The 21580-nt window shown below is 43.8% G+C and overlaps 2 protein-coding genes and 1 long non-coding RNA gene across 10 annotated transcripts in view; 2 read left to right on the top strand and 1 right to left on the bottom strand.

Annotated features, from left to right (window-relative positions):
• Positions 1 to 5370, bottom strand: part of LOC146059902 (uncharacterized) — a 53615-nt gene extending 48245 nt beyond the window's left edge. Inside the window, exon 1 of the long non-coding RNA XR_014470330.1 lies at positions 4521 to 5370. This is a non-coding gene — a long non-coding RNA (uncharacterized LOC146059902). The remainder of the gene's footprint in view (positions 1 to 4520) is intronic.
• Positions 1 to 21580, top strand: part of DHRSX (dehydrogenase/reductase X-linked) — a 320578-nt gene that overhangs the window by 95825 nt on the left and 203173 nt on the right. The window contains exon 1 of one of the 3 annotated variants that reach the window (XM_083172550.1): positions 4735 to 4868. The exons of 1 other annotated variant lie outside the window; for it this stretch is intronic. In XM_083172550.1, coding sequence (XP_083028676.1) covers positions 4769 to 4868 — 100 coding nt within the window. In that variant the 5' untranslated portion in view covers positions 4735 to 4768. Of the gene's footprint in view, positions 1 to 4734; positions 4869 to 5021; positions 5132 to 21580 lie in introns of those variants that run through there. One more of the 3 variants, XM_083172551.1, reaches the window with a different exon arrangement.
• On the top strand, positions 4737 to 20269 carry ZBED1 (zinc finger BED-type containing 1). 6 transcript variants are annotated; one of them, XM_083172547.1, is made up of 2 exons: positions 4737 to 4868; positions 17127 to 20269. In XM_083172547.1, the coding sequence occupies exon 2, from the start codon at positions 17177 to 17179 to the stop codon at positions 19259 to 19261; it is 2085 nt and encodes a 694-aa protein (XP_083028673.1). In that variant the 5' UTR covers positions 4737 to 4868; positions 17127 to 17176; the 3' UTR covers positions 19262 to 20269. The 6 variants fall into 6 exon arrangements, with proteins under 6 accessions (XP_083028673.1, XP_083028670.1, XP_083028669.1 ...); XM_083172544.1 differs by having other exon boundaries at positions 17124 to 20269; XM_083172543.1 differs by lacking the exon at positions 4737 to 4868 and adding an exon at positions 5006 to 5131 and having other exon boundaries at positions 17124 to 20269.

Genomic DNA, 21580 nt, shown 5'->3' with positions numbered 1-21580 from the left:
GTCCCCTCGCGGGCTTCACAGGTATCAGCGTCCTCTCGCGGGCTTCACAGGTATCCGCGTCCGCTCGCCACGCTTCGGGCTCGGTAGCTCGCTGCGCTCGCCACACTTTATAAAATCAACTCCACACCGACGTGGATAGTGGGGGTATGAAAAGGTCGTAGGACGCGTACCGCCACGCTTCGGGTTCACGTTTATACTGGGGGGGTGGCGTGGGGGTGCATTTAAGCATTGTAAGCACCCATTAGGGTGCTTAAAAGCACACATTATGGTGCTTTTACAATCTTATATCGTATTTGCATTAAAATCGCATCGCATGCCATCGGGTGCATGGCATGCGATTAAAAAATCGGGCGACTAATTATCGGGGCGCCGTGCTAGTACACAAGTACCAAATATGGGGACTCCACAATGTTTGTCCCTCCAGCTTTCCACTATTAGCCTAAGCTTCGTGGTCTAGTTCTGGTTAACAATTTGGTTGGGGGATAAACAGAATTATTCAGTTAAGTCAATGCGCCTGTATTCATATCGGATGGAGACTCCATTCCTGTCACTGATTGTGATTTGCAGGCTGCCCCATCTTCCACATCACACATACAGTTTGTTGATGAGGCCATACAAGAAAGGAAGCACCCTCTTATAGCTCAATCTCTTCACTTTACATTCATAACCAGACATGAGGTTCTATTTACTAAAGCGCAGAGTTTTACAAATGAAGATCTTACCCATAGCAACCAATCTACTCTTTTATCTAGTAAAGAGAACTAGAATCTGGCTGCAATTGGCAACATCTCCACTCCAAAATTTGCACTATAGTAAGTATACCCATGGACGGGTGTGGTATATTTCACCGACTGTCGGGATTCCGAGGGTCATTACTCAGATGTCGGAATCACTGTATGAACTTGTATGTATTCCAAGGAATAGGTGTCTCCATAGCATACTGCAAGGGTTACAATTATAGCAATTCCTAACTACCCACCTTCCCTGATCCACTTTACAGTATGTGCCTGTGGACATACTGGGGAATGATGGTTGAACCACCATGAGCTAGGCACGGAACTGCTGAGGTTAGTATCCTTTTTTCCTACTTACTGTAGCATTCAGTAAAGAGTTGGACATTAGAAGACACAGAGGTACACTATCCTATTAAGGGCAAACAAAAGGGATTTTTTGCCCTAAGTTTATTTCTTGGTCACTTCAATTACAGAGCATCCACGGGTACGAATAAGTAACATAATCTGTCTTTAAAATATCGGAACATACTATACAACAAGGGATAAACTATTATAAACATAGGTTGAACTAGATGGATGCAAGTCTTTATTCAGCCTCACCTACTATGTAAGTCACAACTTTTCCACACTAGCCGATTTTGAATATATCAATTTCAATTTTTTCACTCCGCCCTACTCCACACTTCTTGGGGCATCAGAGCAGGGTAGGGAAACTTGTTGAGTCTGCTTATGCTTTTATTGGCTCCTATTGGATAAAGTTTTACTACCACTGGAATCGAGTAAGATCCAGCCTACAATATAACCAGGACACAATATGGGACTTTTTCCTTATTGCATATACCACCTACTATATACTGAACAACTAGAGAGCCATCTAAGGAAGGACCTACATGGCAAATCATGACAAATGGCACTCGTTCCTAAAGCACAAAAGGACCCACCCAGATGATAACCATCAGGAGCTGCTACATTTATTTAGAAAAGACCCTAGTCCTCTGACAGATTATACTACTAATTAATAACTTGACATCCAGTGGCTTTTGATTTTCAGTTGATTGACTTCATATATTTTCTTATTGTCAGTTAATAAATTGCTTATACTTTAAGAAACGGTCTAAACACTTTATGTTCAGCCAGCACTGGTATTCCATTCCTTGTTTCTCTCGTAATAGCCTCCAAGTTTGGCAGCCATGCAGGATGCAAATCCATGACTTGTAAATGATTGCCCCTTTAAAAATATGCTCAAATTTGTCCGACATCCTGCACAGCCGCAGAACTCTGAGAAAATTACATCAGGCCAAAACACTGGTAAACAAATATTGTCATTTAAATTGGTTAAATCTATTTAACTCAACCAATATGTTTGTTCCATCCAGGCAATGAGTTGGCCAATTAAACTGATTATATATATATATAAAAATTTTAACTGACCACGCTTGATTGTAATGGCTTTGCCAATCGTTCATGTGCACAAATATTGATTGAAAGAAAGATACAGACATGGCAATCCAGTTTTGGGAACGCCAATTGGCCAACCCTACGGTTGCCAACTTGATTATCCCTATAAGCATGCGATGTTAGCACACAGTTATCTCCCTTTAGCTGAAGTAGAGGTTTCTACTCATCTGCATACTGTAGCAGCACATAACAAACACATGCAATATCTGTCAATAAATTAAATATTCCCAATATTACAAGAGCCCTTTATAGTGAATTTGGCCAGAGGTGAGCTAATTCAATCAAAATGAGTTAACATAATCCAAGATGTGTATCTATTTCTAAAAGGATTAGGGTTTCATAAAACATGTAAAGGCGCATACTATCATTAACAATGTATTATGCAGATCATCTAGTGTGTATGCACTAGATCAGTCGTTCTCAACCTCAGGGTACTTCTGTAGTTTCACGGCTCGGTGGCTCGCCACGCTATTTAAAATCAACTCCATGCCAACATGGATAGTGGGGGTATGAACTATCCATGTTGGCATGGACTTAAGTTACTTTTTTTGACATATTTCGTGGCGAGCGTAGAACCCGGAAGTAGCACTGCCCCATGCTGGCGCCGTGAAACTACAGAAGTACCAACCTCAGTCCTCAAGGACCTCAACAGTACACGTTTTCCAGGTCCCCACACAATCAAAGGTGAAATAATTAGCTCCACCTATGATCTTTTAAAATGTGTCAGTGACTAATGAGTGCACCTGTTCACCTGCCAGGTGACCTGGAAAAAGTGCACTGTTGGAGGACCGAGGTTGAGAACCACTGTATTAGATCACTAAACAACCCCTATTACTTGAAAACGTAATGTTGACTACACCATCAATTACTATGTTCAGCGGGACCGTGTGACATCCCTAATAATATAGTTCAGGGTGAATGTTCTATTTTGTTTGGAAGCTCTGCCGAAAAGTAACAGAATGCAAAAACATTGCAACATTTTCTCCCAAAATACAATGCTATAATAGCCCCCATACACTTGTGTGATGTGTTCGGATTTCACCAGATTCCAACGAATCAGCAGAGAAACCGGACAAAATCGCATTTTTGAAATCCCACTCGATGCGTGGTCCCGTGCACATAGGAGTAGGACTTGCCCGCACATCTGACCTCCAACTCAGTGGGGAACAGGGTCGCATGCAATACATCACATGAAAAAGGACTGCGTGCGATATATAGCATGCAATCCACCAAAGGAGATCTGATGGCCATACACTGTTGCGAGAAGTCGCAGTAGGGTACTTGTGTAGTTTCACAGCGCCAGCATGGCGCCGTGCTACTTCCGGGTTCTACGCTCGCCACAACTATCTAAAATAAACTAACTTAACGCCATGCCAACATGGATAGTTCATACCCCCACTACACATGTTGGCATGGAGTTGAATTTAGATAGCGTGGCGAGCCACTAAGCCCGCAGCGCGGGCGAGCCCAGCAAGGGGCCTCATATGCTCGGCGCCATGCTGGTGCCGTGAAACTACACAAGTACCCGCAGTAGTGTATGGCCATGTTAACGATGCCCAATAAAGGTGCAATTATCTCTTGGGATTTGATCATTTTCGTTCAAATCGCATTGCATCTAGTTCAAATTGCCCCATATTTATTTGCCTTGCGATGCATGCTCCTGCGTGGTCAATTTCACAAGGCAAAAATAGTATTCGCTATTATTGAACTAGATTGTTGCACCCTGTAATCATAGGTGCCGATTTATGTTTTTGCTAGTGGGTGCTCAAGCCAAAAATATAGAGGAGTGGCTTCACGGGGAAGGGGTGTGGCCACAAAATAATACCAATTTATATTGCGGAGTACAGTTGTCTCCAATATTCAAATTACGGCAACAGGGTTCCACATACATAAATGCCCCCACAGTGCAGGTACTCCGTGGACAGAATACACTCTTCCTGGCATACTGTTTCCCAAGTGGCGGGTCCGGCAATGTGGGTGCTGCAGCTACAAATTAGCAAGTTAATATGGAGGCCCAGCGGTGCTCAACAATTTCCGTGGGTGCTCGGGCCCTTGAGCACCCACAGAATCGGCACCTATGCCTGTAATTGACTATTATAGTGTAGTCAAAATCAGGTGTAGTTCAAATAGCATGTGGTTTAAATCGCACAGTGTGTATGTACAGTCCAAATTGTATAGCTGTGTGTGGGACATACAATAACTAATGAGAACTGTGTTAACTCCCCAAACATGCCCCCTTTCCCCAGGTACAGCGTGGTCCGCTTCTGGGGTCCCAGTTACGGTGGCAGGCACCTGTGTATGTAAGGAGACACCTCTCTCACCGATTACCTAGTGCCGGTGAGGCCATACTAAATGAGCCGGGAAGCTGCACCTGATGGCACGCAGACATTTACAGCTGGAGGGTCTGGAATGAGTTCAGACTTCAGAGCGGAAATCCATTCCTGACACACACCCGAGTCGCCGCACTGTCAGGACAGGAACTCCTGACCTGCACATCACCCGCCGCGGGTGGGCAGTTTCCGTGGGTGTGACCAGCAGCAGCACGAGCGTGTGCCCCATCCTCAGCAGCAGCCAGCATGCGGCTCTGGGCCGCCCTGTTCCCGGCTGTCAGGAATTACTATATCGCGGTGAGAGTGATGTTGCAGCAGCTGCTCGGCGGCTCCTTCTCCGTACCAGGTCAGACTGCGGGCGGGGAGTGTGGGCTGTGTGTGCGTACGGTACGGTGTGTATAGCAATGCTCAGGTTACAACACAAATGTCGCCTATCGTGACGTAACTACCACTGGCAGCGTGTGTGCGGTGCCTGTCGGGACATTAAACCCCTGTCATATCGCGATGTCTCGCTGATCCTGTTGTGGTGAGAGGGGGTTGTGTCCAATAGCCTACGACATACAGCAGCAGCCGCCGTGAGGGCAGAAGAGCTCCCGCTGACGAGAGCAGGTCGGTACGCCGCGACCGGGACACTACACCTTGGCAATAGAGCGGGCGCTGTAAGGGGGACACGCCGTAATGATAACTGGGGGAGGAAGCAGCCGGCGATAAGGCGGAGACGTGGCGACCTTGGCCCTTCTCGCGGACACAGTTGTCACAGTGAGTCCCCGGGGTGGGGTATAGTCGCCGAGACGAGATGTCATCTCGCAGACATATGTTCCAGCAGCAGCGGCCCGACGAGACCTAGCAGTGCGCGCCCCCGGAACCTTGACAGGGACCCTCCCCCCGCACACACGCGCACCCCCGACCTACTGCTGCCGTGCATGCGCGCTACGTACACTGCAGGGATGGCCATCGACCATCAATGATTCGAAATCATCGATGGTTTATTCCCGATGTCGACTACTTTTGCCATCGATGGGGGAGAACTAAATTGTTTCCGTCCATCGATGGTACAGCAAAACCGATTTTTTTTTTCCCAAAGTGCTGGCAGACAGACCATAGCTTCGCCCCGAATACCATGATGCCGTGCCCCCACAGGCCAATCGGTCAAAAAAATGGATGACCATCGAAGGGTAAAAACATTGATGGTCATCCATTGCATATTTTAACACTATCAATGGCCATCGATGGTAACGGCAACAATTTTTTGGAAGCACCCATCAAATGATTGCTGGGCTTCCACCATCAAATCTTTCCTTGCTATGGTAATTGGCCATCGCATCAAAAGAATTGATTCAACTATATATATTTTTTTAAATGTATAATTTCTGCATGTTTAAAAAAGCCCATTTTGCGAATACACAAATATCTGTAATATCTGGGGATATCATTAAATGTTTACCATTTGATGGCTGCAAACATCAGAATGCTGCCATCAAATGGTAAAAATACTACCATTAGATCAAAAACTTTGATGGTTAAGAACCATCAAAATGAGATGTCCATACCTAGTATCTACCTGTCCTAGGTATGGCTATCAGTGTGTAGTAATTCCTGTCAGTGTGGATTGCTGGTACACACTGGCACCATGTTAATAAAATATAGAACAATCACTGTTCCATCCTTTATTAGCATGCATTAAGTCACTAGTGATATCACTAGGTGCGAGATGTATCAAACGGAAAATGCGGTAAAACCCTGGTTTTACCGCATTTTCCAATGTATCAAAAATGATACCGCATTGAAGGGTATCGCCACCTTTGGGTGGCGATACCCTATAGAAGCCTATGGGCTTCTTTTCGCCGACGCAAGCCCGCCGCCTCGCCGCCCCCCCCCCTCTGGCTTACCTTCCTGAAGGGTCCTCCTGGACCCCGGAAGGTAAACCCCTCCTCCCCCTAGTGAAGCAGCCGGACATCCTTCCGGCTGCAGGGGGGAGGAGGAGGCGCCGGGGACAGCCTGCTTAGCGGTCCCCGGCGTGAGGGGAGAGCCAGGCAGCAGTAGTAGTAGTAGTAGTACGTTTATTTATAAGGCGCCGCAAAGTGTCCGCAGCGCCGTACATAGCAAACAAATGAGAAGGTAACGTACAGGGTGTGTTGAAAAATACAGTATAAATAGGGGTATAGCTGGTAGAAATAAAATCAGCATCAGTTCAGAAGTAGGTGTCAAAATTGTCGAGGAGACTGAAGAAGGAGTAGAGGAAGGGAAGAGGAGGACAGGTGAGGTAAAGAGGTAGGGTGAGTAAGTGAGGCAGGAGGACCCTACTCATAAGAGTTAACATACTAAAAATAGGTGGGTGGACGAACGAAAAACAACAGGATAAGTAGGAACGGAGGGGAACGGAGGCAGGATAGGAGGATCAAAAGAGGTTAGGAGGAGGGATAGGCTAGTCAAAAAAAGTGGGTTTTGAGGGAGCGCTTGAAGGAGGTAAGAGAATCAGGGAGGTGACGGAGACCCCCCGCACACCACAGTACAGGTATCGCAATTGGCCACTGATGTTTGAAGACAAAAAAAAGTACAGAGAATGAACATCGATTAATTCACCAAGAGATGGTCATCTCTATTCTTTCACTGACTGTCCTCTGGGCCAATCAGCACCTGGGAGTGCTGCTTTATAGAAGTGAGTGAGTGGAGCTAGGTGCAGTGTTGTGGCACCTTGTAGAAAAAAAATGTATTCAGCATCAGCCATACACCATCAATGATTTAATCTTCCCTACCCTGTCCATTGGTGATTCCGGTTGATAAATAGAAACAAAATATGACAGTAGATAAGAACCACTTGGCCCATCTAGTCTGCCACTTAATTAAACATGTTACCTCAAACCATGTTTGATCCTTATTTCTTTGTAAGGATATCAATATGCCTATCCCCAGCATGTTTAAATTGTTCTACTGTATTTGCCTCTACCACCTCTGATGGTAGGCTATTCCACTTATCCACTACCCTTTTCCTCAATTTACCCCTGAATCTTCCTCCCTCTAGTTTCAGTGCATGTCCTCGTGTTCTGTTGCTCCTCTTTCTGTGAAGAATGTCCTGTAACCCTTGATATATTTGAAAGTTTCTATCATGTTCCCCCTTTCCCTTCTCTGCTCTAAACGATAAATATTAAGATCTTTTTGTCTTTCTGGGTACGTTTTGCATTTTGTATTTTAGGCCATCTACCAGTTTACTTGCCCTTCTTTGTACAGTCTCTAATGTATTTATATCCTTCTGGAGATATGGCCAATAAAGATATTAAAAAGCACTGGTCCAAGTACAGATCCCTGGGGTACTCCACTTGTAACCTTTCCCTCCTTTGACTGTACTCCGTTTACTACAACTCTGTTTTCTGTCCTGCAACCAAGATCTTATCCATTCAACCATTTTAGAATCCAATTCCAAGCTTTTAACTTTAACAGTCTGAGATGTGGGACAGTGTCAAAAGCCTTACTAAGGTCTAGATAAACTACATCTACAGCTCCACCTTGATCTATTACTTTAGTCACCCAGTCAAAAAAGTCAATAATATTTGTATGTCATGATCTCCCCCCAGTAAACCCATGCTGTTTAGGAAAAAATGAGAAAACTAAACTGTGGTTAGTGTAGAGCACTTACCCAGAGTTGTTTTATCAAAAGCAGTTGCTTATGGGAGTAGTCTGCTCCCAAACAGGAAAAATTAAATAAAAAAGGACAAGAAAAAGCAGCGCTGACTTTTACCAATTAATCAGTGACATTAAACATATTAAAATACAACACACTAAAAACAAGAAATACATGCTGTTTAGGATCCTGTAAATTACTGGTTTTGAGATATTCTACAACTCTTTGTTTTAAGAGTGTTTCCATCAATTTCGCTTCTACTGATGTAAGGCTCACTGGTTGGTAGTTGCTTACCTCTTCCTTGATTCCACTTTTGTGCAGTGGGACTACATTCGCTATTTTCCAGTCCTCTGGGATTACTCCAGTAGCCAGTGACTGGTTGAATAGTTCTGTTAATGGTTTTACCAGCTCCCCTTTAAGCTCTTTTAGTATCATTGGATGTATCCCGTCTGGCCCCATTGATTTATCCACTTTCAGTTTTGAGAGTTCTGTTGGGACTTTTTCCTCTGTAAATGTACTTGCTTCTCCCTCATTTTTCGGAATATACTTGCAATTTAGCTGTGGCCCCTTCCCTTTTCTTTCAGCAGTGCATACTGAGAAGAAATAATTATTATTACAATCTGCTATTACATTTTCTCCCTACAGTGTCTAGAAAGACCGTCAATAGGTCCACAGGGTAAAAAAAGTCTTCATCAAGAGGTCTACAGGGTCAAAATGTTGACATGGAAAAGGTAGACACATGACACAGTCAACATTAGTTATGTTGAACTTTTAGACCTATTGCCTGTCTATCTAATAATCTGCACCATCCCCTGGGCAGGCACTGGGGCACCTAGGGCATCATAGTATCACCTGCTTGGTTGCCGGTAGTGACTATAGGTTGCGCCCTGACATGGGGCCAGTCATAGGCTAGCTTTCAGAGCCACACCTGTATACTAGAGCTATCATAAGGATTACAAAAATAATTAGTATACATAAATGATATTATAATTCAAAGATTCATAATATAATAGCATCTTTGAATTATAATATAATTTACGTATACTAATTATTTTTGTAGTTATGGTGGCTATCATTTAGTTGTGCTAATTTTTTGGGAAAGAAAAAAATACATGCATTTAACAAGATTTTTGTCCTATGGTAATTTTCGGGCTATCCAGTTAAAGCCTGTTTTTTTCCATGATAGTAATTCTACCTATTTGCCTGAAAACACATAGGGTCTGCCAAAAGCCATGCACCTATGTGTGTTGAGCAGCAGCAGCTATAGCAAAAAAATATGGTTACTTGGTTTTGCCTGCTATACCAAATCCTTGATATGTGACGTCATCAGTGCTAGTAAGATATCCCTGGGCATGTTAATCAGTTGTGGTAAATGGCTAATTGGATACTGCTCATAGTTGTGGCTCTGTGGCTGTGATACTATTCAGTGTCTCCCCAACCATTGACCTCACCGCAATTTACTTTTTGATTCCATGCACATGATGGCACTGGCCCTCACTCTAAATCATTCGCTTCCTTGTGGATTCGGACAGGGTAGTGATGTTTAGCAACTTCACATGCGCACAAACTTTAATGCGCATGTGCAGCCACTTTGTGTGAGCGGCCGTGGCGAATTGCTTATTTGCGGCCTGTTCGTATCTAGCAGGGCAGGGGGCGGCGAGGGGTAGTGCCCAGTGTTTCATGGCATCCCCATGAAAGCACTGGGCATTTCCATGGTAATGCGGCCGTGATCCGTGGGCAGGCAGCTGATGTCAGCGGATGTACGCTGCCCGCCCTCTTCCCGTACAGGGACGCGGCAGATCTAAGACACCATAGAGGTTTCTTACGTCTGCGAGTGCTGTAGAAATCATTCCAAGGTTGGCAACCATTGAATGTTTTCACCCCAGGGAAATCAGTGTGCGAGGGAGGGGGGTGTTTGTGCGGGCGGCATTTAGATGAACCGCAAATTTTGCAGCTTTGTGGGTCAACCAGACTTACCTCCTTTGTGTGCTCCATCTAACAGCATTGCTTATTGCTGGTGTCTTATTGCAGGATCACAGTGATACTAACAAAAATGCCACTAGTATTTCACATATTTATTTATTATGAATTATTTATATATTCCGCAGAGATTTACAGAGAATTTTTGAATATTAACATTCGTCCCTGCCCCAGTGGAGCTTACAATCTATATTCTCTGGCACCGTCCATTGATGCCGCTTACAGTGGAGTGCACTGCTTTGTTTCTGGCAGCATAGTACTGATAACTGTAATGCACATGCCAAACCATTGTCTGCATATTGCATTGTCATCTCTACAAAGCTTTGCTGAAGCTAGAAAGGGGTTTGCGAGATCCCTATTCTGCATCATATCCCAGATGTCAACATGGACACCTTATGAGTGTAATGCTCCTCTTGGATGGCTTCCTGCCCTCGCCATGCTTCGGGCACAGTGCTTCCCTGCGATTGTCACACTATATATTATATTATCTTTTTTTTATACTGAGAAATTTGAGAAATTATTTATCATTCTCCTAGGCATGTCCATTAAACAATTGATGGTGTCCATTAATATTGCAGCCATATTCACCGGGTTTAGATACGTAAAAGTGGCTAAACCTGTTATAAGCATTGTGCAATGGTGAAAGGGCAGTTTAGATGCCTGGATGCCAGTTGAACTTATGCCTATCAGCAGAAACAAATGAAGAGTTCCAATCACTGTAGACCAGACATGTCCAAACTATGGCCCTCTAGCTGTTGTGAAACTACACATCCCAACATGCCTTGCCATAGTTTTAATATTCCCTAATAGCAAAACTGTGGCAGGGCATGATGGGACTTGTAGTTTCACAACAGCTGGAGGACCATAGTTTAGACATGCCTGCTTGTCGACTGACCATTACATTCTCTCCTTTGTATATTTTCCTCTCCCCTGTATTGCCCATGGTCTGTCTTTATCTTTCTCATTTCTTTCAACACTGACCTTTTTAAATGGCACAAGTTACATAATCACTGTTTCCGCACTTGTGAGCACAATTCCTTAATGTATCAAGTACGGAATATGCACTGCTGTGGCTGGTCCGAATTTAAGATGGCTAGTTTTGTCACTTTGTGGCAGTCAAAGGTATTTCTGTGGAAATTGGCACGCCTTTATCTGTCTCTGCTGCGGATGTCCTATATATTCAGTCATAGGTTGTAATACAGAGAGCTAGTGGCCAAATGTAATAGCCTTGTAAATGATTGCAGTTTTCAAAATAAAGTCTGAGTTTGGCCGGCATCCTGCACAGCCGCCACACTTATGGAAACTGGACAATGGGTCTAAATGAAACCCATTTGGACGGGCTGCGGATTTGCAGCCGTGCACATTGGCACGATTTTGCGTGTGAGGGGTGGCATTTACCTGATCGCTGGGATACGAAACCCCCGCAGCCCAACGATCAGGTCTGAATGTGCGCACTAGAAAGGGGTGTCGTTATGTTTTAATACAGTACAGAACAACTGCCTATCAATGATCATCCATGATGAATAGCATTCATTTCATTGTGCAATTTCACGTACCATTCATTTCTTCAGAAATCCTATTTGATTAACAATTAAGGTATATGTTTTTTTTTTATGTGCATGTGAAAAAAGGACAGGGTATATAATCAGTTTGTATAAATCACTAATATTTATATTGTTTAGCAACAAACTATTACTGTAATATCGTTTCTGTAGTAAAATATGTTGCATTTTGCTCCTGCTCTGTTATGTGTGTATTTTTCATTGGTGTAAATGTTATGCAGGGCACAGATTCAGTGGGTATGAATCATTAGGTCTACAACAAGTTGGTCGACAAGCATTGGGTTGACACCATTGACAGGGTCATTAGATCGACACAAGCATTAGGGTGACATGTGCAAGGTCAAGAGGTTGACATGGGTTTTTTCACTGTTTTTTTTACCTGAATGTCGACATGGACACAGGTTAAAGTGCACCGCGTCCACTCACATGGCTCGCTGCACTTGCCATGCTTCGGGCTCGGCAACTTGCTGAGCTCGGCACACTATTTCATCCTCCCACCATGCCCTAGTGCATGGGTCCTCAAACTGCGGCCCTCCAGATGTTGTGAAACTACAAATCCCAGCATGCCTTGCCACAGTTTTGCTATAAGGGAGTGTTAAAACTGTGACAAGGCATGCTGGGATTTGTAGTTTCACAACATCTGGAGGGCCGCAGTTTGAGGACCCATGCCCTAGTGGATGGTAGGGCATGTACCACCTGTCGGCACATGGTGGCTCAAATAACAGTGAAAAACCCCATGTTGACCTTTTGACTGTCGACCTTGTCCATATCAACCTAATGCTTGTGTCAACCTTATGACCCTGTAAAATGTTTTAAGGATAATGGCGCTCAACCTGAGCCTGAGCGCTCGTCTCATTATCTTGACCTAATGACACTGTCGACCTAGACCCATGTTGACCTTTCTGCTTGTCGACCTTCTTGTTGTAGACCTAATGACCGTATCCCGATTCAGTAACGAGTTTGTGTTCGGCACATGTTGTCCGTTTTTGGGAAACCACAAGTAACCTGCACTCCAGTTTTAATACATTAGAAAACTGTGTTGCACCATGACTCACATTGTAAGTGCACTTCTTCTGTCCTGTTCTATGATATAGTCCTAATAAAAAGAAGAAATGGATGAATATTACAATAGTGTTCACGCCATGCTGTTTTAGCGGGGCGCTGTACCCTGCCCGATTTTTAAAGGGCAAAATGCGCCCTCCTCTGCTAGCAGCGCCCCGCTAAAACAGCCTGGTGCCTGCCCAGACTGTTTGCACGGGGAAGACCAGCGATGCCTGGCGCTTCCCCGGCATCACGGCACTTTCGGCGGGCCCGGGCACGCCCCTTTTGTGACATCGGCGGCCCAGGACAGCCCCCCCCCCCCTTTTTTTCTTTACGACGGTGGCCTGGGACCGCCCACAAGTGTGCCGTCTGCGGGCCCGGTCCACCCCCCGGCGCCCCGCCCGCAAAGCTAGAGTGAACACTATGAGCAGTATTCAATGAGAATTTTGACGATGTGCAGCGAATCCTGTTTAGGATTCGCTGCACATTCGCCACTGCCCGCCGCGTTCCGGAGCCTCGCCGGCTCCAGTATTCAACGAGTCAGGGGCTCACTGCCCCTGACCGGCGAATTTTAACTCCTGCGGCGATGCCGCAGGGAGCCTGAGGACGGCGGCAGGCAGGGAGATGGAATTCTCCCTGCCTGCCCCAGAACGTTTGTGGGGGGGAGGTGGGCTCTCCGGGTGCCAGGCAGCACAGGCTGCCCCCCGGGATAGCCAACAGGGGACCGGGTATACACTACACCCGATCGTGCATATGTAATGATCGGGTGCAGTGAATATATGAATATCTAATGAGCGGTTCGGCTGCCGGCCCCCTGCTGGCTGCTGTGTAAAAAAAAAAAAAAATGTTTTTTTTTTATTAAATATATAATCATGTGCTTACAGCACAGGAATAAAAATAGCATGCCCCTCCTCAGAATAAAATTTCTGATTTTTTTACATCAAATGTAAAAAACAAAACACTTTATTTTAAAAGTTCACATTCCACTTCACCATAAAAAGATAGTGATTGCTACTCGGTGAATCATGGCGATAAAAACCTTGAAATGTATTTGCCATCTGGTCATTGAATAGGGTGATTCACCGTTTTAGTCAAAAAATCGCCGTACAGCACGAAAATAGCACAAAATCGCCATAAAACATGGCGAATCAGCCTCATTGAATACCGCCCTATAACAATACTCTGCTGTGAGCTTCTGCCTTGCTCAGAAACATTGCCAGCTAAATGCAAATCTTTAGTTAGCCTACGACTTAGTGTGGGGTGTTCTAACATCCGCCGGCCCACATCGCTCATTGCCGAGTACTGCATTTTTACTAATCGCATACTGTATGCTCTAATGTATTAGTAATTAATAATGAAAAGGACAGCTCTAGGGATAAGACTTGTCCTTTGTGATTAGGGAGGCCAATCCTGGGATCGGGATCGGCGGGATCCCAGGATTTGGGCCTAAAATTGGCTGGATTTGAATCCCGGGATTGAAGCTCCCAATCCCGGGATTTAGGGATTAGTACCCCGTGTAAAATTCACTTTTTTTTTTTTTTTTAAAGCCGGGTAGCACCGAGCACCTATATGGCTCAGATGCTGCCCGGCTGACTGCTGCTGACCAGTTACCAGTGCTGTGCCACCCGGCAGTGCCGCTGTTCGGGACAGTGATCTGTGCCGACAAGCATGGCGGCATCCAGGCTGTGCAGCGTGACCCATGACATCACGTCACGCTGCGCCCGGCCGCCGGCATGCCTGTCAGCACAGATCACTGTCCCCCCGATCGCCCGGCCACACGCCCGCTGCACATCCGCTGCTCCTGCCTGTCCCCACCAACGTAAGTGACTGCACTGTCACAGGAGGGATGGGAGGCTTGTCGGGGGTGGTTTATTAGGCATTTCTGTTGACCTGTGCAGGGTGGGAAGTTTGCGGGGCCGGGTCATCTTTTTTCTTGTTATTATCAGAGAGGCCAATCCCGGGAATCCCGGGATTGAGCATTTTGCAATCCCGGGATTGAAAACAATGCCCCGGGTTTGGCATCCCTACCCATAATGTATTGTGTATGGACGACTTAGGTCTTCTATTTTTTTTTCCATGAGAATAACGCCAAGCCAAATATGTATGGCAGTATAAAATTTTCCTTTTTACCTTCGAGGCAAGTTAATTTCATGGTGTATGTAAGAGCGCAACGGGCGATTTTGGGTTGTAAAGTGGCACGCTCCAAATTGTAATTGGTAAATGCAGATCTGCCCCATAACCAGTCCGTAATATATTGGAACATTGCTGCTCTACTAAATTGAATGGGATCAGGGATACCCAAACCCCCCTCCTCTCTGAGCAGTTGAAGCTTTGAGAAAGGAATTCTGGATCTCTTACTTGCCCATAAGAATTGTTTAAAGCATTTGGTTATACGTTGGGCCTCTCTTCTAAGAAGAGGCATAGGTAAGGTTAATAATAAATATGAAAGTTTAGGGAAGGCATTTGGGTAGCATGGCAATAGCAGCAACCAGCACCATTCTTCAAAATGAGGATGTGTTTCTACCTGTCTTGTAGGTGTACCAGGCCCAACAAGATCGGTAAACAATGCAAGCTGCAACAGATGGTGATTGTGGATCTCAAAGATGCATGCAGGTTGTGTCTTTTTCAGCATCTGGTTTTATTTGTATGGAATTGTACAGCTGCTTCCCTACAGCTCTGCAGCTCCATACAAATCTGAATCCAGTCCTGAATTAAGAACACCTCTGAAATAAATATATTTGAGACATTTGCAAAGTAAAATGGGCAGAACAAATTAGAATGAGACTGAAATGTCTAATTTTATTACATAGGCCAGGTTATTTATTTATTTATTTATTTATTTTTTTAAATACATTCATGCAAATGTTAAGTTAAGGCTTTGGGAGTGACCTGGGGAAGGACTGTGGGCAAGGCTAGGAAGAGGCCTTGGGTGTTTAATGTGTGTTCCTCCTCCATTGACACATCCCACACTGTCTAGGGTCAGTCTTTCCCTCCTCTCTTGTGCTCCCCATTCTGCTTCTTCTTTACAGACACAGATAGGGCAGTTAAATTGTTTATTTGCTCCAGATCCCTCCTCTAAAGTGACGGGCGATCAGAGGGTACTAGTTAAATGTTTATTTTTTAACGTGTAGATCGTGCCCTATAGTTACGGTTTTAGCAGAATAAAACGGCTAAACCCAACTAAAGCACTCAGTGTGGTGCAAAAAATGCCAGTTGGGTGCCCAAACAGGATGTTTACTGCACATTTCAACAGGATGTTTACTGCTCATTTCAGGGATGCAAGCAGGAATGTAGGTGTCCAATGAATGCAAGCATCCTCTAATCATGAGCCCTGATTAAATAATTGAATTCTCTCCCGAGAGTGTCCTTGTGTCCCTTCCCATTGTATCTCATTATGGTATGCAAATAATTACAGAATGTGTATTGTATGTTCTTAATTTCAATGCGCTGCAGAATATGCTGACTTTCGATTAGAAGAGACTAGATTTTAAAACATTTTACCTAGCAACTTTCTTATTCCATTACTTTCATTGGGCAGTATTCAATGAGAAAATTCTCCGTGCATGGCGAGTGTTTTATTTCACTCGCCATGCACTCTCCGTGTTTTTGCGGAGATTCTCCATGTTTGGAGATTCTCCGTCACGGCACTTTATACACTATTCAATGTATTTAAGACTCGTCGCTGCGAGTCTTAACCACTGCAGCGGACGAGCGTCCACGGCAAGGAGCTTTCAGGGAGCCGGGTGACGGAAGCAGCCAGAGAGATTAAAGTCTCCCTGGCTGCTCCAGAGGAATGTGGAGGGGGGGTGGGCTCCCCGGGACCCAGGCAGCACAGGCTGCCCCCCCCTATAGCCAGCGGGGGACCCAGTATTCACTGCACCCGATCGTGCATATTAATGATCGGGTGCAGTGAATATATGAATATCTAATGAGCGGCTCGAGCGCTCCGGCCCCCTGCTGGCTGCACTGTGTAAAAAAAAAAAAAAAATGTAAAAAAATATATTTTTTTAAATTAAATATATATTCATGTGCTATAAGCACATGAATAAAAATAACATGCCCCTTCACAGAAAAAAAAAACAAACAGATTTTTTGACACCAAAATTAAAAAAAAAACCCTTTTAGTTTAAAAGTTCACATTCCAGATCTCCATCAAAAGATGGAGAATTTCTACACGGAGAGAGACGGCGAAAATCACTTAGAAAGACGGAGAATATTTCACATTGAATAGGGTGGTTCACTTTTGGAGAGCAAAATGCTCCGTCCAAGGCGAAAAAAGCTAAAATTCTCCATAAAACACGGAGAATTTTTCTCATTGAATACTGCCCATTGAGTATTTTTATGCTGTACCCAAAGTTGTTGTACTTCTTCATTTTTATCTATGTCTTCCTGCCTTTAGCAGGTACTCGTTAACGAGTGAAGGCTTAATCGAAAGACAACACCCGAGACACTATGGAGACTAAAAGCAATGAAGTGTTACAGCCAGACCTTAAGCTGGTTGCTCATCCCAGAGCGAAGAGTAAAGTATGGAAGTATTTTGGATTTGATACAAATGCTGAGGGATGCATCATGCAGTGGAAAAAGATCTACTGTCGGATCTGTATGGCTCAAATCGCTTATTCCGGGAATACCTCTAACCTTTCTTACCACCTTGAGAAGAATCACGCAGATGAGTTCTGTGAGTTTGTAAAGAGCAACACTGAGCAAATGAGGGAAGCTTTTGCTACAGCTTTTTCCAAATTAAAACCAGAAACATCCCAACAAGTTGTCCAGGAAAGTTTAATAATGAAAAACAACCATTGTTTTGAGAACAAGAAGCACATGGAAGTGTCATCTGCTGTAATCAACCTAATTTGTGAGGGTATGTTCCCTGCTTCCATTTTGGATGAACCTACTTTTAAATCCCTTTTGAGAACTCTGGATCCTAGGTATGAGATACCTAGCCGGAAGTACATATGCAGCAGGGTGTTGCCCGAGAAGTATCATACGGTTAGAGATGTTATATTAAAAGAACTGAATGACATTTTGTGGTGTGGCATCTCCACTGATATCTGGAGAAGTGAAAACCAGAACCGGTCATATGTGACCCTTTCCGTTCATTTCCTGGCTACCGGTGCTTCTAACTGTTTGTCCGTTAGTTCCCGGTGTTTAAAAACATTTGAAGTACCGGAAGAAAACAAAGCAGAAGCAATTACCCGTGTGTTTTATGAAACTTTTATTGAGTGGGGTATCGGTACTAAAGTCTTTGGTGCTACCACAGATTACAGCAAAGACATTATTAAGGCATGCTCTCTTCTGGATATCCCGATAGACATGCCTTGTTTAGCACAGACATTTAACATGGGTATACAGCAAGCTTTCCAACTACCAAAACTTTCTGGCCTTCTCTCAAGATGTAAGAAGTTGGTTGAATATTTTCAGCAGTCTTCTGTTGCAATGTACATGCTCTGTGAGAAACAGAAACAGCAAAACATGCTGCCTTGCATGCTTATAAGTAACCGTGTTTCATGGTGGGGTAGCATGCTTGCGATGCTACAACGTCTTAAGGAACAACAGTTCACTATAGCAGGTGTTTTGGTGGAGGACAGTAATAACCATCATCTTATGCTGGAAGCCAATGAATGGAATACAATTGAAGGTTTGGTGGACCTGCTCCAACCTTTTAAACAAGTTGCAGAGATGTTGTCAATGTCAAAATATCCCACTATTAGTATGGTAAAACCTCTTCTGCACATGCTGCTTAATACATCCTTGAACATAAAGGAGACAGACGTAAAAGAAATAAGCATGGCCAAAGAAGTTATTGCTAAAGCTTTGTCCACCACCTATCAACAGACGCCAGAAATAGACATGTTCTTGAATGTTGCCACCTTTTTGGATCCTAGGTACAAAAGACTTCCTTTCCTTTCTGCTTTTGAACGTTCACAGGTTGAAAACCGTGTTATCGAGGAAGCAAAAAGTCTACTGGAAAGAAACAAAGAGATCTCCAGATCAGAAGATAAAGTGTTCACAATTCCGGAGGAGCCACCAATGAAAAAGATGATGATATCCTCTACCTCTATTCCAACCAGCAGCATCAACAACATGCTGGCTGAAATCTTCTGTCAGTCTGGGGCATCTGAAGACCAGGAGGAGTGGCATGCTCAAGTAGTTGAGGAGCTGAGCAATTTTAAGTCTCAAAAAGTTCTTGGCCTAAATGAGGATCCACTAAAGTGGTGGTCTGATCGTTTGGCGTTATTTCCTCTGTTACCAAAGGTCCTCCAAAAATACTGGTGTATTGCTGCCACCAGAGTCTACCCTGAACGTCTCTTTAGTACATCAGCAAACATTGTAAATGCGAAGAGAAACAGGTTAGCTCCTGCTCATGTAGATGAACAAGTTTTTCTGTATGAAAATACCAGAAATTATTCAGAAGCAGAACCTGAAGATGATGATGAAGGGGATTGGGGTTTGCAACCAGAACAATTTTTTAATTTAAATGATTCACTCGGTGTTGGAAGCAGTTTCTTCTCAATTAAAGATAGTGGCTTCATTTAAATAAACCCTGTTCATTTTTAGGTCGATTTTATGTAAATAAAGATCCCCCACCCTTTTTTTTTTTTTAACATTCAATTGTTTTAGCAGATACCAAGCACATTTATTATTTTCATAGTAAAAGTATACATTCTTGTGCTCCCTATTATGTTTATCAATTCATTTTGAATGTTTTTCTTAAAAAATTTATTGGGGGGTCATACATTGTTCTAGTCAAAATATAGTTGAATATAATACATCTTTTTTTTTTTTTTTTTTTATCACAGCAGCTTAAAACCTTAAGGCAAAATCGTGTGTATGCCCCATATCTCAAGGTGTGTATGCCCCTTAAGGAACATACACACCTTGAGATGCTGCTAATAGAAAAAAACGTTTTAGGGTAGGCGATTTCACGTGGACTAGATCACTCATAGAGAGCCCATACACAGTAATGCATGATAAGCGATTTTGCTAAGCGATTGTACTTAAGCAAAAAAAAGGCAGGGTAGTGGTTCAGGATGACCTAGTTTGCTATCGCTCATTCTGTACATACAGAGTGATTTGCAGTCGCTTGCTAAGCAATTTGACTAGATTTTGACTGCCTGCACTGACTTAACTAGCAGGTGATAGCAACGTGCGGGATCGCGCATTGCCTTTGCTTAGGAGCATACACACTGAGCGATTTTTGCTTACTTTCTAAGCAATCCAGCCAGATAACGTAGAAAAGAGCTCCTTTAGCCCAACTGGCATTATAGGTGGACAGATAACAATGTATAAATTGTAGTATTTTATAAAGACAATTTACCTAGGTGTAACTGAGGGCAACTGTTTAAAGAGGTATTTTAAAAAGGACTACTTTGTTATATATATTATATATAATTTTTTTTTTTTTTTTTTATTTACATCTTAGTGAATTAAATTGGAGATCTACTTATTTTATTGGCTTCTTTTAAATGATATAGAAGTACCATGCATGTTTTTTTTTTTTCTTTAAGAAATATAAACTTGATTTATTAAAGGGGAATAGATCCATTTTTTTGTCAGTTTTTTTATTTCACCATATATGATAAAGAAACTAATGTATATAGGGTCTGGTTCACTTGCAAAAGCAAATTCTCTCTAATGGACAAAACCATGTGCACTGCAGGTGGGGCAGATGTATTGTATTGTAACACTAATAGCACTGTAACACTGTAGCAATAATTTATAATGGTGCAGACTTGATAGCCAAATGCAGGTAATTAAAATTAAGTTTCTAATCTGTCAATGTTCTTACAATATACATGTTTTCCAAATAAGACATTTAATCGGATGCTTCTGCATGGAAGCCACAACTTAAGTGACTAAAAACCAAAGTATCCTTCTGGAAATGTACAAGGATACATGCAATACTTATGGGTCCACATACTGTACATCTAACATCCTGTGTAAGACTGCAGTCATAAATTCCATGTTCCTGGAGAACACTAATGCTGCTTTCAGACCGCAAAACTGGCTTTGACCAGGTATTTTGAAACGTTTCTAAAATCGGGTCTGCCGTTTTTTTACACTGGCAGACCCGTTTTTGGAAACTTTCCAAAAACAGGATCAAAGCCAGTGCGGTCTTCAGCAACCCCCCCCCCCCCCCTGTAACACGCTGTGTGGCAGCGTGTTACAGTTAACACCCCCCCCCCCCCAATGTGTTTAAGAAAGCCCCCCCCGTGCAGCCAGTACCTCATGCCTTGCGGATCACCCCCCGAATGTGTCTAAGAAAAACCCCCATGCAGCCAGTACCTCATGCCTTGCGGATCACCCCCCCCCCCCCCCCAATGTGTCTTAAGAAAACCCCCGTCCCTTACGATCACGGCTGTCGGCTCCTGCTCCTGTCGACTCCTGCTGCTTATAAAAAACTGTTTTTTCAAACAGTCTTTCCTATGGGGCAGCCATTTTCCGAAAGTCACTTTTTTTTTATAAGCAGCAGGAGCCGACAGGAGCGGGAGCCGACAGCCAGGATCGTAAGGCACGGGGGTTTTCTTAAACACATTGGGGGGGGGGGGGGGGGGGCACGCAGCAGTGAGCACTATTGGTCCCCAGTGCCTGCATATTTAACGAGCAGGCCGTGCATTACATATGCGCATATGTAATTAACAGCCGGCTCATTAAATATGCAGGCACTGGGGACCAATAGTGCTCACTGCTGCCTGGGTACCGTTTCAGACCCGTTCAGACCACATAAAAAACGGGTCTGAAACGTGTAGGACCCTGCTTTTTTACCATTTTAAAATACCGGTTATTTTAAAACGATAAATTCACTCTGGACCTTTCAGACCGCACATATTACCGTTTTGAAACGGTAAAGAAACA

Source organism: Crinia signifera, chromosome 2 (genome assembly GCF_055691185.1).
Source record: "Crinia signifera chromosome 2, ASM5569118v1, whole genome shotgun sequence".
NCBI lineage: Eukaryota > Metazoa > Chordata > Amphibia > Anura > Myobatrachidae > Crinia > Crinia signifera.
This window is presented reverse-complemented; position numbering and strand designations above follow the sequence as displayed.

Excerpts from the sequence above, each read along its gene's own strand:
- ZBED1 (XM_083172547.1), top strand. The coding sequence starts at position 17,177 with ATGGAGACTAAAAGCAATGAAGTGTTACAGCCAGACCTTAAGCTGGTT.